At 47.8% G+C, this 16,223-nt stretch overlaps 1 protein-coding gene across 1 annotated transcript; it reads left to right on the forward strand.

Annotated features, from left to right (window-relative positions):
- The first annotated feature begins 2,397 nt into the window (after positions 1-2,397).
- LOC136493505 (cytochrome P450 704C1-like) lies at positions 2,398-4,455 on the forward strand. The gene is made up of 4 exons (XM_066489599.1): positions 2,398-3,327; positions 3,436-3,771; positions 3,853-4,056; positions 4,159-4,455. The coding sequence occupies exons 1-4, from the start codon at positions 2,530-2,532 to the stop codon at positions 4,339-4,341; spliced, it is 1,521 nt and encodes a 506-aa protein (XP_066345696.1). The 5' UTR covers positions 2,398-2,529; the 3' UTR covers positions 4,342-4,455.
- The last annotated feature ends 11,768 nt before the right edge of the window (positions 4,456-16,223 follow it).

Here is a 16,223-nt window from a genome sequence, read left to right on the forward strand (position 1 = left end):
TTGACTTTGGGATTCAATAAATGTTAAATGGGCCACTCAATGAGCTAGTATATTTTTGGGCACCTAATCAGTAGATGGCAAGTCTGAATGTCTGATAAGGATGGATCGTTTCCAAGCTCGTGAGATGGACTTTGACTTCAGGAATCCAGATGATGGTTTACATGGAAGTTTACATTTGCGCGCCACCAGTTTTGGCTCTGTCGTGTTGTTTTCTTCAAAAATTCTTGCAGTTCCGCTTCTTCTCGATCTGTCTCATTTAAAATTCTCTAGATGGACTTTAATCCGTCAACTGTTGCCACTCGCTGCCTAGCTTTTCTTAGATGCAGTAGATCTTTGCCTTTGTTTCGGTCAAGGAGCTTATGCTATGTCCTGCAAAATTTTCAAGAGGCCCTCGTGTTTCAGAATTCTGAGACGAGGAAAAGAAACTAATCGGAACAAGAATTCTGTTGACCACATGATCCTGTAAGCTCCAGTCTTCTGCAGAGTATGGAGATATCATTGAAAAGGATTCGCTGTCGTCGCAACCCCTCAGAAAAGAAGTTCCTTTTTTTTACAACAAACTTGTATTTATTTCAACAGCATCGAATCGTTACGTAGTCAATAAGTATTAAAGATGGATGGTATATCTAGAAAGACCGGTAACTCCATTCGCAGCCAAGCCAGTACGACTGTACGAGACATCCTCACGTCCAGACGTGTTCAGGTAAAGTGCCGTGCCCAATTACCCCTCTTCTCTAAGCCTCTTTGTTGATTGTTTAATCAATGTTTAATTTGCCTAATCGCCTTTGCCCCTTTAGAATACAAGACTCCTCTGATATTCTAATTTGGGATTGGGGAATCCGAACAGGGCCAACTTGGTAACTCTCGTAACAAAAAAAAACTCGGTAATTTTCTAACACTCATTTTTATTTTACATAAATGGTATACGTCAACCGACTGTTTTAGACGCTTTTATCAACCGAGCTTTCTGGCCTTCCGATGGCGTCCGCCCGATGGTTGTGGCTCCCGGTTCTCCCTCGTCCGACGCCCCCCACCGGCCCTCCCTCCGCCACCGCACGCCCTGGCACCGGCCCTCACTACGCCGCCGCATCCTCAGCAACGGCCGTCCACCGCCTCCCTCGGCACGTGCTATCCGCCGCCTCCCTCTCGGCACCGGCTGTCCACCACCGCCGCGCCGAGGAGCACCGGCTGCTGCTCCCTCTGCTGCCACCCACCGGCGCAGGCACGAGCGTCCCCGGTGCGGCCATCCTCGGCGCTTGCGCGGGCACGGCCCCCTCGTCTGCGATGTGTGAAGATTTGTAATTTTTTTCTTAAATTTGGCAATAATTTGTGAACAATTTGACATGTATTTTGTCTGGTATCTGCAGTCCACAGAAATAATTTATAATTTTTTTTGAAAATTTTGGCACATATTTCTCTGAGATCTGCAATTCATAGAAGGAGATGTGATATCCCCAAATTACATTACTTCGTCCGATAAATTATACTGAAGGAATCGGTGTAAATATAGTGACAAGACAGTGTAAATATAACTAGATGATAGTGTAAGTGTATGGGAAAAATTCAGTTGACAGGAGGGGCTTAAACAACCTAATGTCATCTAGACAGATTCTTATTTTAACGTGACTGGATTTACTACGAGAGTACTTATTAATTTCTAAATTTTCGGTGTTCTCATGTTGCCAAAAACAAGCATTTAAAAATAAAAAGAAAACAACAGAGATGGATAGAAATTTTATACATATATTATTATAATTGTAATGAAAGGCCTATCTTTCTAGCCTCGCTCTATGCCCATAAATTAGCAGGACCGGGCCTGGATGTTCTGTGGCGGATGCATTTCTGTGTTGACAATAAAGATTCCCAGTCCAGCCTTTTGTGGCTGGGAGTGTTCGTCACCAGCAAAGATACAATTTGCCACCAATTTGTTTGCGGCTACGGCATGCACACTGTTTGCTGATGCTAAAATTTAGCTTATGCTAATACTTATATTGAAACGTTGTGAGAGAAAAACACTGTTTTATGGTTGAAAAATAATTCTGAATAAGCTCAGGCGACCAGGGCGATGGTGGATCTTCCATGGAGTCCAAGTTTGCCTGCCAAATCTTTTGCCATTCCTAACTTTCCATATGTACCACAAGGTTGCTAGGATTTTTTACAGTAATATGTCATGAATGGAATGAGTAAGCTGTCAGTGCGAAGGGGGGGTCAGCAAAGAAGTTGATTGTTCATAAAAAATCAAAACAACAACAACAGTTGATTCTTGATGGTTTGTCTGGGTCAGACGACGTGGTGTACTGGTGTCTCAAATCTCAATCCATCCGGTCCTTGCCCTGTCCTGTGCGGCTCCGTTGCTGCCCCACCTAGTCCTCACAGAAAAACGCGAAGGTACTGGTGTCTCAAATCTCAATCCATTCCGAAAGGTTCATCCGCCTTCCGGCAGAGCACAGTCCACAACCCACACGCAAGCACGCACGGCGAGCAGCGGCCACCCACCTAGTACCGGGACACCAGAGCTCAAGCTCGGCTATGGACTCGCCACTGCTGAGACCACCCGCTCTGCTCGCGCTGCCCCTGCTCCTCCTAGCGCTCTACATCGCTCGCCGGCGCCGCGGCGGAGGCAAGAGTCGGAACTACCCGCCCGTGGCGGGCACCATGTTCCACCAGCTGCTCAACTTCGGTCGGCTGATGGAGTACCACACGGAGCTTGCCCACAGGTACCGCACCTTCCGCATGCTCACCCCGACCTGCAACTACGTGTACACCGTCGAGCCCGCCAACGTGGAGTACATCCTCAAGACCAACTTCGCCAACTACGGCAAGGGGGTGATGACGCACGACGTGCTGGAGGACCTCCTCGGCGACGGCATCTTCAACGTGGACGGCGCCAAGTGGCGGCACCAGCGGAAGGTCGCGAGCCACGAGTTCTCCACGCGGGTGCTGCGCGACTACAGCAGCGGCGTGTTCCGCGACACGGCCGCGGAGCTCGCCGGGATCGTGGCCGCCGCCGCCGGGGACAGGCGGCTGGATGTCGCGGACCTGCTGATGCGGTCGACGCTGGACTCCATCTTCAAGGTCGGGTTCGGGGTCAGCCTGGGCGTGCTGTCCGGCTGCAGCGACGAGGGCGCGGCGGCGTTCACCAGGGCGTTCGACGACGCCAGCGAGCAGGTCTTGTACCGCTTCTTCGACCTGTCCTGGAAGCTCAAGAGGCTCCTCAATATCTCGTCGGAGGCGGCCATGAAGGGTTCGATCCGCACCATTGACGGATTCGTGTACGGCGTCATCGACAGGAAGATCGAGCAGATGGGCAGAGACCAACAAGAATTCGTGAGCTCTCTGCAGCAGCCTCGCCCATCTGGATGCTCGGGCGCTCGATTGGCGGCTCTGGCCCCTTCTTTTTTTACTGACACGCACGGTGGTGTTTATCTTTGGCAGGCCAAGAAAGAGGACATCTTGTCAAGGTTCCTGATGGAGCGGGAGAGCGATCCCGGCTGCTTCGACAACAAGTACCTGCGGGACATCATCCTCAACTTCGTGATCGCCGGCCGCGACACCACGGCGGGCACCCTGTCGTGGTTCCTCTACGTGCTCTGCCGGAACCAGCACATCCAGGACAGGGTCGCACGGGAGGTCCGTGCCGCCACCACGGGCGACCGCGACGTCCGCGCGCAGCAGTTCGTCGCGTTCTTAACCGAGGACGCCATCAGCAGAATGCAGTATCTGCACGCCGTGCTGACAGAGACGCTCCGGCTGTACCCGGCTGTGCCCATCGTAAGTTGACCCGGACACCGGGCACCTTCCTAACAGATTTTTTGGGGGGACCTGCTATCAAATCAAAAAATCTAAATGCAGGATGTGAAGTGTTGCTTTTCGGATGACACGTTACCGGACGGCTACGCTGTCAAGAAAGGTGACATGGTGAACTACCAGCCGTACCCAATGGGCAGGATGGAGTTCCTGTGGGGCGCGGACGCCGAGGAGTTCAGGCCGGAGAGGTGGCTCGACGACGACGGCGTGTTCGTCCCCGAGAGCCCCTTCAAGTTCACGGCTTTCCAGGTTGGTTGTGAGTTGTGACAATCAATCTCCTTGCCACTTGCAGTGTCCTTGGCCAAATGCAGCATGTGACGTGTTTGGCCTCTTGTGTTGTGGTGCGAACAGGCGGGGCCTCGCGTCTGCTTGGGAAAGGAGTTCGCGTACAGGCAGATGAAGATCTTCGCGGCGGTGCTGCTCTACCTCTTCAGATTTGAGACGTGGGAAGCCAATGCTACCCTGGGTTACCGGCCCATGCTCACGCTCAAAATGGATGGCCCGCTGTATGTTCGTGCATCGCTCCGGCAATGAGGTGGGCGGCGGCCCCAAAGTCAAAAGGCATGCCAAGTCAAAAGATGAGACGCGCATGTATATGCCCCATCGTCCTAGGAGTACTTTGAATAAAGGATTGCGCTATTTCCATCTGCTACCATCTTGGATGACGTCGAGGTTCAGAACGTGCATAGATACTATCAGAAATGCTATATGGCAACCTAAGTGTTTTGGGAAAATTTCACACGCAATTTCTAGGGCATCCGATGAGTGCGGGGACAGCGGTGGAGGCCGTCCGATTTGCGCCCATGACACCGTCTTCTCCTCGCCCGCACCCACTGTCTTCTTCCCCAGCCCCGTCGTGGCGGCTAGGGTTCTAGCGAGCTCTCCTCCTCTTTCTTCTCCAACTCCAATGGGTATAAATAGGGCCAGCCGAAAGGAAGTAGGTGGGCCAGACGGTGGGGATGGTGGGCGGGCGGTTTAGAGGAGCTGGCGGTGATAGCGGCGGTCGGGCCAGGTCAAGACGTGGGAGTTTCGCCGGAGTTGGAGAAGATGGCAGCGGTCGGAGTAGGAGAAGAAGGCGGCGGGCGCGGGAGGAGGGGGAGAGGGAGGCCGCCGCAGGCGCGATAGGGTCTCGCCGGAGCTCCGCGGCGGCAACGGCGGGAAGTAGGAGGAGGAAGAGAAACAGTGAAAAAAAATCAGGTGTGGGTGAGGGGTGAGACACACGAATATGAAGTAGACAAACTCTATACTATTGGGTTATTTTTAGAGACGTAGGAACAAGTTGGTCAAAGCAAAAATGGTTTGGCGGGATAAATTATTGTACAGCCCTAAGTGCTTGCTTACAATCTAAATAAATACTCCGATTCAGTTATGATTTTAGACCTTAGGTTTAGTAAGCACGCGCAACCAAAAAGCCACACTACATCCTCTACAAACCAAGAAATTGTTTCTCATGTTATGTTACTCCCTTATTAGAGTGGGAGGAGGCATTGTTGAAGGCCACAGAGGTGGGCTTAAATAAAGACGTGTGGCGGAAAATCATAGGTGTACAGTGTACTGTAGGCCCTCCATAGGTGTGGGTAGCAACTTGATCGCACTTACAACAACAGCCCACAGGCTAAATAAAGACAATGCTCCACTAAAAAAAATCTCTAACCACAGGCAACTCAGGTGGAAAGTGTTTTTTTCACACTCTCTAGCTTATTATATAACCACACCTCTCTGGCTCCTCTCTAGCTTATTATTATGTGATCATTTTAGTTTAGTTGCTCTCAGCTTCTCAGGTGGCGCCGCAATGGTGAAGGTGCACACGAAATTTATCGAGGACAGGAACAACCGGCGGAAGAGCTTGGCAGGGCACATCAACGGGATTAACAAGAATGCCTACGAGCTCGGCCTGATCTGCCATGCGAAGGTCAGCCTCATCGTCTTCTCCGAGAACGACGAGCTCATCTGTAACTACACCACCCCGCCAGCCAGGTCCGAATGACTAAAACCTTTCTTTGTACTTTCTTGAGCGATTTCACCGCATGTCATTGGTTTCAACTTTGGTTGAGTACTTTTCACCGCGCTAGGTTTTTCTGGATTAATTGTCTGTTATTGGAAAAATCTTTGTTTACTATCTTATTCTTGGCACAGGAAGAACTGTTGGAGATCACTAGGTCCAATTTGGTATGTTAGTAGCAGATTTGTGGTTTTCTAAACTTGTTTTCTTTGGAAGTCACTGATTTCTCGCAAGGCTTTAAATGGCTAGGTTAGGTGCATAGAGATGTTGCCGTTGGATTGGAGTTCGTTAAGTAAGTTTTGGACACATGCGTGATCATGTTTTTGGACACCACAAACTATAGTTGGCCAAACGGGCCGCACGGCACGGCCAGGCACGGCCCGGCCAAGCACGGCACTACGCGGCACGGTAGACTAGCCGTGTCGTGCCTGTTAGTGCCGCCGTGCCGATATGCCAGCGCAGGCACGACACTATCACGTCTTAGCCGTGTCGTGCCGTGTCACTGGGCATGGCGGCCCAACAGTGCCCGTGCCGGCACTGGCCCTATAAGTGATCAACACTTAAAACTGATCAGAATCACAAAGTCTAAATGTTCAAAATCACAAACTGATCAGAATCACCGATGGATCCGGCGAGGTCGACGACGGATCCGGCGAGGACGAAGCGAGATCAAGGGTTAGGGTTAGGGATTATGCTAGTGCTGGCCAGCGGTGGCTCCAGAGGCCACCGGAGAGCGAGAAGAAGAGAGGAAGTCGAAGGCGAGAAACAAGAGCAAGTCGTCGACTCGCCGAGAGAGGAGAGCAAATGAATTAGGGCACCACCGCGATGGAGCGAGATGCGGCCGGCCCGCTGGGACGGGTTTTATACCCCCTATTCCAACGGCCGGATCCAACGGTCCGATGGGAGCGAGGCCAGAGATCCGACGGATCCGGCGAGGAAACCGACGGATCCGGCGAGGTCGATGATGGATCCGGTGAGGGCAAAGAGAGATCAAGGGTTAGGGTTAGGGATTGAGCAAGGGTTAGGGATTGTGCCAGTGCCGGCCAGCGATGGCTCCAGAGGCCACCGGAGAGCGAGAAGAAAAGAGGAAGTCGGAGGCGAGAGAGGAGAGCGAGTCACCGATGCGGCGATGTCGACTCATCGAGAGAGGAGAGCGAGGCGAGAGAGGAGCGGGCGAGACGGCGCCGCGGGGGAGAGTCGAGAGAGGAGAGCCGAGAGCGAGGCGAGAGAGACAGAGAGTGAGACTGAGAGCAAATGAATTAGGGCAACAGAGACTGAGAGCAAGGCGAGAGCGCTGCGGTTTTATACCCCCGAATCCAACGGCCGGATCCAACAGTCGGATGGGAGCGACGCCGGGGTTCCAACGGCCACCAGCGGCCGAGCCGTGCTGCTACCGGGCCGGCCCATATAGCGTGCCGTGCCTGGGCCGACACTATGGGCCAGAATGGCGGCCTAGGCACGGCACTAAGGCCAGGCCGTGCCAGGCACTGGCACGAAGGCCGTCGGGCCGGGTCGTACCTGGGCCGTGCTGATTCGTGTCGTGCTTGGGCCGGCCCGTAGTGCCCGGGCCAAATGGCCAACTATACCACAAACTTTCTTCTGCAGCCTTCATTCACTCTCAAATGTTGCAGTTGCAGAACCCAGAACACACCGATCAGTTCTTCCAAATTTACTTATGAATAATATTATGATTAATTGGCAAAAAGTAGGATCCCAGAATCTTGTAATTTGTAAATCCCTAACACTAACACACTCCACTCTTGCTATTTGCGAAGCATGGTCAATCTGATTCACCAGTACGAGGCGGCCACCAACAAGCAACTCTGCCATGAGGCAGCATACTACACTGATCGTAAGGTATGCATCAAACTCAATGTAGTTTTAGTATCTTTAGCTTGTTTACGTGCCATCTCTATTCATGATTAGTTTTTTTCCATTGCAGCAGCAAATGGTCGGTGACGTGAGTACCAGTAGATTGAGGCTAGGTTTAAGACATACATGGGAGAGGACCTATCGTCTCTGAATTCAGGCCTGTTTGGTTGCCTTGCTACGTGCGTCCCTAGCTCCCGGGATGCAGTTTAAGGGTGTTTGGTTCCCTGGAGTCCTCCACAGGCCTAGCCGTTGGCATGCGGGCAAGGGTTCGGAGCCAGGCTCCCTAAAAATGGATTTCAATTCTGTTTTTTCGCAGACTGGCTCGCGTGGCCGGTGATGGTGTGCGCGCGGGAGCGCGAGCGATTCATGTGGGAAGGCTAGGGTTACCGCTCCTTTTGGCGCGAGATAAATACCCACCGCCACCCCCTTTGGCCCTCACCCCAGCTCGTTGACTTTGTTCTCTCCTTCTGGACTCTCCCGTCTTCCTCTTCCAGTCCTACGACATAGGTGAGCCGTCGGCCATCCCCATCTGACCTCTCCTTCCCTCCTCTTTTCTCCATCACCATCCTCCATGTCCTTCCCTCATCTTCTCCTCTGCTTTGCGTATGCGATGACATTTTTTCATGCATTAGGGTTGGAAGGGGGAATCGCTAGTGACCCGAGCCAATCCTACAAGGTATGGTTGATTCCATCCTTGATCTATTGTTACCCCCACTCAATCTTGTCAATCTACATGTTTGATTGAAGTTTGTTTGCTCTATAGGCTTTGATCTGCTTGGTTCACCCATTCTTGAGAGAGCAGACAAGTAATCCATGTTTAGATTTTCTTTTGTTCATGTTCCATTTGTTGAACTGTGATATTGAGAGGTACTAATGCCCATTTAATTGTTGTGTAGTTCTTGTTCTCTCTGGATCTGTAGCCGCTTCACCTATCTTTGTTTTGCTCGTCCTTCCTGCTCAAGCACTCACGGTATGAAAGGCACCCCTTCTCCTCTTCCAACCTTATCTTTGTTTTGGTATCTCTAGATCTATAGTCGGTATGTGATTGAATATGGTTGTTCCCTCATACTTGCTGATGCACTAGAGAGGGATGATGGGCTGAGGGTTCCACCAGGTACTTAACCACAATTTGGTAGCCATTCTATCTTTACCATGCCATAACCCTAGAACGTAAACTAATACATGCCTACTTAACCTATTTTTTAGGGAAATTCTATCTAGTCGACGTGGGTTATGCATGTCGGCCTGGATTCCTTCCCCCTTACTATGGAACTAGGTATCATTTGAACGAGTATAGTGGAAGAAACTATCCTACCAATGCTAGGGAGTTGTTCAATTTGAGGCATTCTAGCCTAAGAGTGACTGTCGAGAGGGCGTTTGGGGCCTTGAAGAATCGTTTCCGCATTCTAGACAACAAGTCGTTTCGTCCCTACAAGACACAAGTCAAACTAGTTCTTGCATATTGCATTCTCCACAGCTGGATTCTTGGGCATGGTGAAGATGAGGTTTTTCCATTGGTGTCAAACTGGGAACCTAATCCAACTAACAATGTAGCAGACCCCCAAGTACCTTTAGAGGAAAATTCAGCATGGTGTAGGAAGAAGGATGAGTGGGCTAACCTTATGTGGGAAAATAGAGGCAACTCCCATGTTTAGTTGATGTTATGTAATGTCTATGCAGTTGGACAAGTGCTGTGATGTTTAAATTTTTTAATTAGGTTATGGATATGTGCTGTGATGAATTATTTATGCTATCATCAGGTTATGGACATGTGATGTGTTAACTTTTTTATTGAGGCATTGCTCATGTTCAATGATGAATAAATTATGTTCTTTTCCAATGAATTTGAGGGAATAGACTGCTGCAATGATGATCATGTATTCTTTTAAATGACGCTTTGGTCACAAGCTATGCTGATATACCTTTGTTTGAACTCTCTCATTTTTTGTTCACTGCGGCTTTGGTCACAACCTATGCTGTTACTTTTTCATACATCTATTTAATTTGTTTGTAACTGAGGCAATGGTCAATGGTTAATAGGGGATGGCTGATCAGAATGTGGTTGTGTTGGGATATGAGATTGAGGAGGTGCAGGGTGCTCCTGCCCAGTGTGGTAGGGGTGGGATGCGCTGGACCAGTGTCATGTCTGGTTTTGTTCTTCGTTGTATGTGCCAGCTCATCTCCTCAGGTGTTAGGATCGATAAAGGTTTCAAGGAGGTGCACATGAACCAGGTTGCCAAAGCTCTTAGTGAGTTCACTAGCAATGAGGTGATAGGAACTCAAGTGTACAAACACTTGAGGAAGTGGAAATAGAGGTGGGTTAAAGTGTCAAAGCTGAGGGAGTTGAGTGGTGCTAATTGGGATGAAGAATGTCACAAGATAAGCCTAGAGGAAGAGCACTACATGGGGCACATTCAAGTGTGTGTGGGTGCTGTTACTTCTTGTTACCCTCTTTTCCTTGTTGTCCTGCTTACAAATATTACCTACATCTTACTGACCTTCCCCCAACCGGTAACTTAGGCTCATCCTAAGGATGTTGAGTTTTTAAACAAGCCCATACAGAACTACTAGCAGATGCTGACCATCTTTGGTAATGGTCAAGCCACAGGGAAATATGCTATGGGGTCAAATGAACCTTTGGGAACCCCAGCTGAGTTTTCTGATAGCAACATAAAGATTGAGCCATCGGAGGATGGCAAAGTGCAAAGAGCAGTCATAATGTTGCTAAACTATTGGGTGAGTGTGCCAAGGATGGCAAAGAAGGCGGTAGTGACTCTAGTGCTGTCAATAAAAGAAAGAGGTCTGTGTTTACTAAGAAGGACACTACTATTTTCTACCAAATGACTGATGCTGTCAAGGACGTGGCATCTGCTATTCGTGAGACCAAACCAGAGAAACCTGAGATTATGCATCTAGATCTGTATGGTGCAGTGATGTACATGCCTGGTTTTCCTGAAGAGGGTTTAATTGTGGCATACTCTCACTTGCTTGTTAACAAGGCTCAAGGTGATGCATTTGTGGGGATGATTGAGCCTCACCGTGTCCATTGGATGAGGATTTGGCTTGCCAAGCACTACTACATGTGAGTGTGGCAGCTTGGGTACTGACCGATTATTCTTTTGGGAGTGTAGCTGCAACACTTGTGATGCTCCTTCTTTTATGCAGTGGCTGACTATTTTGTGTAGTCCCTAACTATTTTGTGTAATCTTTGTAACCAATGAGGGCTGGTAACACTAGGCTCAAACTATATTGGTGATGGGCAAGTATGTTAGGTAAATGTGGCACAAAATGGTGGTTTGGTTGATGTGCCACGTGTTGTATGGCAGGGATTGTGAGATGTTACCTGGGTTGATCAGTCATGTAGTATGAAGATAGAATTAGCTGAGATCCATGAACTATTGACCATTGCCTATGATATGCAATGTTATTCTAATATGTGATTCCTTCCTTATACGCTTATGCTGATTAGAGTTGTGACCATTGCCTATGATGTGAAAAATATTTTGCAGTTCATTTTTCTACTTGTGACCATTGCCTTGGTACCAGGAACATACAAGGGGATATCCCTTGGTGTATGTTGTTCGTTGATGATGTAGTGTTAGTGGGCGAAAGCCAGGCGGGAGTAAATAGGAAACTAGAGTTATGACGATAGACCCTTGAGTCTAAAGGTTTTAGATTGAGTAGAACTAAAACCGAATACATGAGATGCAACTTTGGTGGAGCTGCACAAGAGAAGGGAGATGTGAGTTTGGAAGGTCAAGTAGTGCCTAAGAAGGATACCTTTTGGTATATGGGATCGATGCTACAGAGGGATGGAGATATTGATGCGAACGTTAGCCATAGAATCAAAGCAGGGTGGATCAAGTGGCGATAAGCTTCTAGCATTCTCTGTGACAAGAGGGTACCACAAAAGCTAAAAGACAAGTTTTATAGAACGATGATTACACCGGCTATGTTGTATGGAGCAGAATGTTGGCCTACAAAGATTCAACATGTTCAACAACTGAGTGTTGTAGAAATACGTATGTTGCGATGGATTTGTGGTCACACAAGAATGGACCGAGTTCGGAACGATGATATATGTGATCGCCTAGGGGTAGCACCAATTGAAGAAAAAGCTTGTCCAACATCGGTTGAGGTGGTTTGGCCATGTCCAAAGGAGACCTCCAGAGGCATCAATGCATTGTGGAGTCCTAAGCCAAGCTAATAATATGAGAAGAGGTAGAGGAAGACCAAAATTGACATGGGAGAAGATAATAAAAAGAGTTTTGAAGGCTTGGGATATACCTAGAGATCTATGTTTGAATAGGAGTGTTTGGAAAGCAGCTATTGAAGTGCATGAACCGTGACTTGGGGCTCTTGGTGGGTTTCAACTCTAGCCTACCCCAACTTGCTTGGGACTAAAAGGCTATGTTGTTGTTGTTGTTGTTGTTGACCATTGCTTATGCTTTCAAAGTTACACTTCTTAGTAATCTGAGCACATGCCTATTCCCAATGATATTGCATTTCATTCCATGTTGGTGAGCATTGGACTGTTTCTTTATTTCATGGCTTGTTGAGTGTTTAATAGAATGGGTTCCTGGTATATTGTTACAAATGGCCGGAGTACTGGTGTGTTTCCAAGCTAGGAGGCATACGCAAATGAGGTCCTTGGGTTCTCAAGAGCAGTGTACAAGAAGTACAAGACAAGGGAAGAGGCCTATGTAGCATTCTATCATCAAAAGAAACAAAATTACATTGACGAAGTTGAAGAAAAGCCTATCATTGTTGTTAAGAAGAAAGCTGACTATCAATGTGCTCACGCCATTATTTGTTTCCAAGCCATGATTATTGTGTTTTTAATTTGGAAGCTCATGTAACCTTTGTTTGCCAATGTGTTGTAATAGACCATGCACTCTGTAGGGATGTTGGTGGTAACGTTACCATTGTATGTAAGTGGTAATTGGACTCTTTCTCATGCAATGAACCAAACATGTGAGCCTGCATGTCAATTTTGCATCTATCACATGGTCCTGGCAACCAAACACCGGTTCTGTGTAGCCAGGCACTGCATGTCCTGGGAACCAAACAACCAACGTTTGCACACCCGTAGCCTGGTCAGTTGGAGCTTTTATGGCCAAATGCAGTGTAGGGAAACTGAGAAGACAACCAAATAGGCCCTCAGCGGTAGAACTCGCCGTGCTCTAAAAGCAGCTCGAGTCAGCCATCAGTGAAGTCCATGCAAGAAAGGTATATACTGCTCAATGATCCTGATAGACACTGCCTCTGCATGTTCTGGCTGTGAAGTTTTAACCGCGTGAGTTGTTTTTCTGTCACTAGCAGGATAAGTTGTTCATCAACGTGACTGAGGCGCTTCAGGTCAAGGTAAACGTAATTGTTTCGCATGAATAGTAGCACGTAGACGTGTGATCGATCGCTAGTCGACCGACTAGCTGGTAGCTGTGAAGTGATTGTGCCGCTGTGACGCAGATCAACGAGAACGGGCGCCACGACGACGCAGCTGCCGCAGGCGTGGAGATGGAGGAGACGATGATGGCGGAGCCGCCGCCACCACAGTTGGAGACTTCAGCGGTGAGCACCATGTTGTGTCTGTGGCCACATATGGAGAAGTCACCTCTGTCTACCGCCGCCACCAACACGCCATCGACGTCCTCGTCCGTCTGCAGCCACGGTGGGAGTTCCAGTCTACGCGGTCTACAGTTGTGGTAACAAAACGGGTGTAGGCGTACGTCCAAAGCTACCCGAGTACTGCTGCTGTCACCTCTGTTCAACCGTTATGTTGTTATGTTGTTTACCTTCACTACATCAACAAATTCTTCTTGCATCAGAACATATCCCTTGAGTCCTCTTTATGGGTGTACTGTTCCATGCTGATTCCTCTGCTATAACTTCATTTAGGAGTGCATCAAAACATATTGTCAAGATTGTTTTGCCACTATCATTGGCATGGATAATGTTTTTTCTAACCTAAAACAATTATATTGCCTTTTAGTTTGCCGTTGCATATATTTTAGTTCACTTGCATATACCCGAATATTACCGTGGCGTTGACACGGGCAGATGATAGTTGCATCGAGTAGACAGCATGTACATTCAGTTGAAAGCATATACGTCCAGCCAAAAGCACATGCTGATTCATGCACATATGACCTCATAGCGACATATACATTCAGCCAAAAGCTACGACAACCAACAAGTGCTAGCCACTTCAAAACACTACAGTTTCTCTCCTTCTAGCTCACTAATCTGATGTGCCACCACTTCTTCCTTTAATAGCTTTTTCTTGAATCGCTGCAGGCAGAGGGATTCATAGTCCATATAAAAGAAAACGAGTAGAGTAGAAAAATAAATGGGACAAATGGTCTCACCAACGCACTTGGCGAAATACCTAGCGTGTGTTTGGTTGGCAGATTGATTAGGGTTCGTATGACCCCTTCCCAATTTTCAGCCTTCTTGTAAACGATCGTAAATTTTTAGTCAGAACAGTATTTTTCTCTCACACAAACCAGTCAGCAGTACTTCTTCACGAACCAGCCAACCGAACAGGCTGTTTGACATTGTTTCTTGGCGACTAGGATGGAGCCAACCTCAGAGGAATTCCCCTCAAATATGGGACATCCTCGTCTCCAGAAATCGAGCAGATGGGCATGTCCTCTTGGGATGACGTCTTCGTCCATCTCATCCGTTGGCTGAGGCCAAACATGGTGTGGTGGTCAGACAACGCGGGTAACGAGGTGAGGCCAGTGTAGGTTGACGACAACTGCACTCCTTCCACGACACAAGAGGGTTCCTTGAGGCCACGCTCCTCCTGTGGCGTGAGAGCTCTTGGTGGTCATGGACATGGTCCTCCCCACGGTGTGAGAGCTCGGCAAGTGGTGTCGATAGGAGAGCTTATGTAGGGGACGCGCGGTGCATGGAAGAGGGGGCGAGGGCGATGCGAGATAGTATTGGAGAGGGCGCTGCTAGCTCAGTTAGGGAAGAACATTTTTTTAATATATACAGAAGAGAATGACATGTGGGTCCCACATGACAAAAGGTCCCATGGTTGACAGATGCTAATGGTGTCGTAACACCATTTATCTTATTTAGTCTTGTCCATTCAACCAAACAGAAAAAATAAACTAAACACATTCCTCTTTACCAAACATAAAAAAAATGACAACAAAATCCTAAAAAACAGAAATGAATATTATACCGTTCTCAAACCAAACACAGGTGCCTTGGCTCCATACCACCTTCAAATCAATCAAACGGTCAAAATTGGCTGGTTTTGACGATTGAGTAGAACAAATAAACGTTTTTCTTTTTTGAGCCTTATGGTAAAAAAAAAATCTCGGCCGATAATTCGATGGCCTAAAATCTTCTCAATCCTTCTTTAGTTCTAACTCCACTCCACACGTTCTTGGCTGGCTCCAGGTGATGTTAGGATCGATTTGAAATTGGAACCATCCGTACAAAGCTGCTAATGGTATATGCTCAACTCTCTTGTGTTTTATTATACGATGACGCTTCTTGCGTTGCGTTTTGCCATTGCCGGCAGCCATTGCTTTCTCTCTTTTTTTTCCTTTCAGTTGTTTTATCCCTTTCCCAAACTGAAAACGACTTGAAATATTTCAAGCTTTATTAGCACAGCAAGAAGCACCAACAGAAAACTAAAGCTATAGCATTCTCGGACCCTCTTGTGACATGATCAGCGTTTTTGGAAGAAAGCTAGATGTGATCTACGGTTGATGTTTGGTGTTTATAATGGAAGATATCATTGTAGCCGTAATCACAAGGTCCGGTAATTTATCTGTCCTAAGAGCCTATTAGGATCTAAGGGCTAAATGCTAGCGAACTAAAAATTAACTCAAATTAGCTATAGTGCATCTAAACAAGAGGACTAATAGGTAAACTAAATTTTTATCAAGTATTTAACTAGTTGTTAGTCAACTAACTAGACAACCATAACTAATTTGGATTATTTTTTAGCCCAACTAATAATTAGCCATGTTTATCTAAACATGCCCTAAGTAACGTTGCTTTCAAGGACAGAACAACACTAGAACATGTATGTGCTATGCGAGATAACAGTATGGCCCAGTTCGCTTCGCTGAAAAAACAAGCCGAAACATTGTTCCGGCTGATTTGTTGTGAGAGAAAAACATTATTCCGGCTGAAAAATAAGCTGAAAAAGACAGATTATATGAGTAGATCCATGCTGCTGAAACTGAAACTAAGGTCTGTTGCGGCTCTTCCGTGGACGCTCCGTGCCCGAGTCAGCCCCCACCCTTCCTACTCCTACGATCGAAGCTGCTGAATTTTTACGGCTCCATCTTATATCACATAAAAACAGCTCCAGTTTTCCCAACTTCCGTGGTAGAAGCCACTTTTAATGGCTCTATATTCATACGCAAAAACAATTGTGGCTTTGTGTTTAGACGGTCAGAAGCACTCCACCTTAGGAAAGCGTTTAGTGCGGCTCCAATCGCTCCACTGCCAAAGCCGATGAAAAAAATCAGACGGGAGCCATACTAAACAGACCATCATTAGACGTCAATCA

This window comes from Miscanthus floridulus, chromosome 11, assembly GCF_019320115.1.
Source record: "Miscanthus floridulus cultivar M001 chromosome 11, ASM1932011v1, whole genome shotgun sequence".
NCBI classification, from domain to species: domain Eukaryota; kingdom Viridiplantae; phylum Streptophyta; class Magnoliopsida; order Poales; family Poaceae; genus Miscanthus; species Miscanthus floridulus.

Bases quoted from the DNA above. Each gene is read 5' to 3' on its own strand.
- LOC136493505 (XM_066489599.1), top strand. From the start codon at position 2,530: ATGGACTCGCCACTGCTGAGACCACCCGCTCTGCTCGCGCTGCCCCTG. The intron at 3,328-3,435 runs GTGAGCTCTCTG...TATCTTTGGCAG, and splicing joins GCAGAGACCAACAAGAATTC to GCCAAGAAAGAGGACATCTT. The intron at 3,772-3,852 runs GTAAGTTGACCC...ATCTAAATGCAG, and splicing joins TGTACCCGGCTGTGCCCATC to GATGTGAAGTGTTGCTTTTC.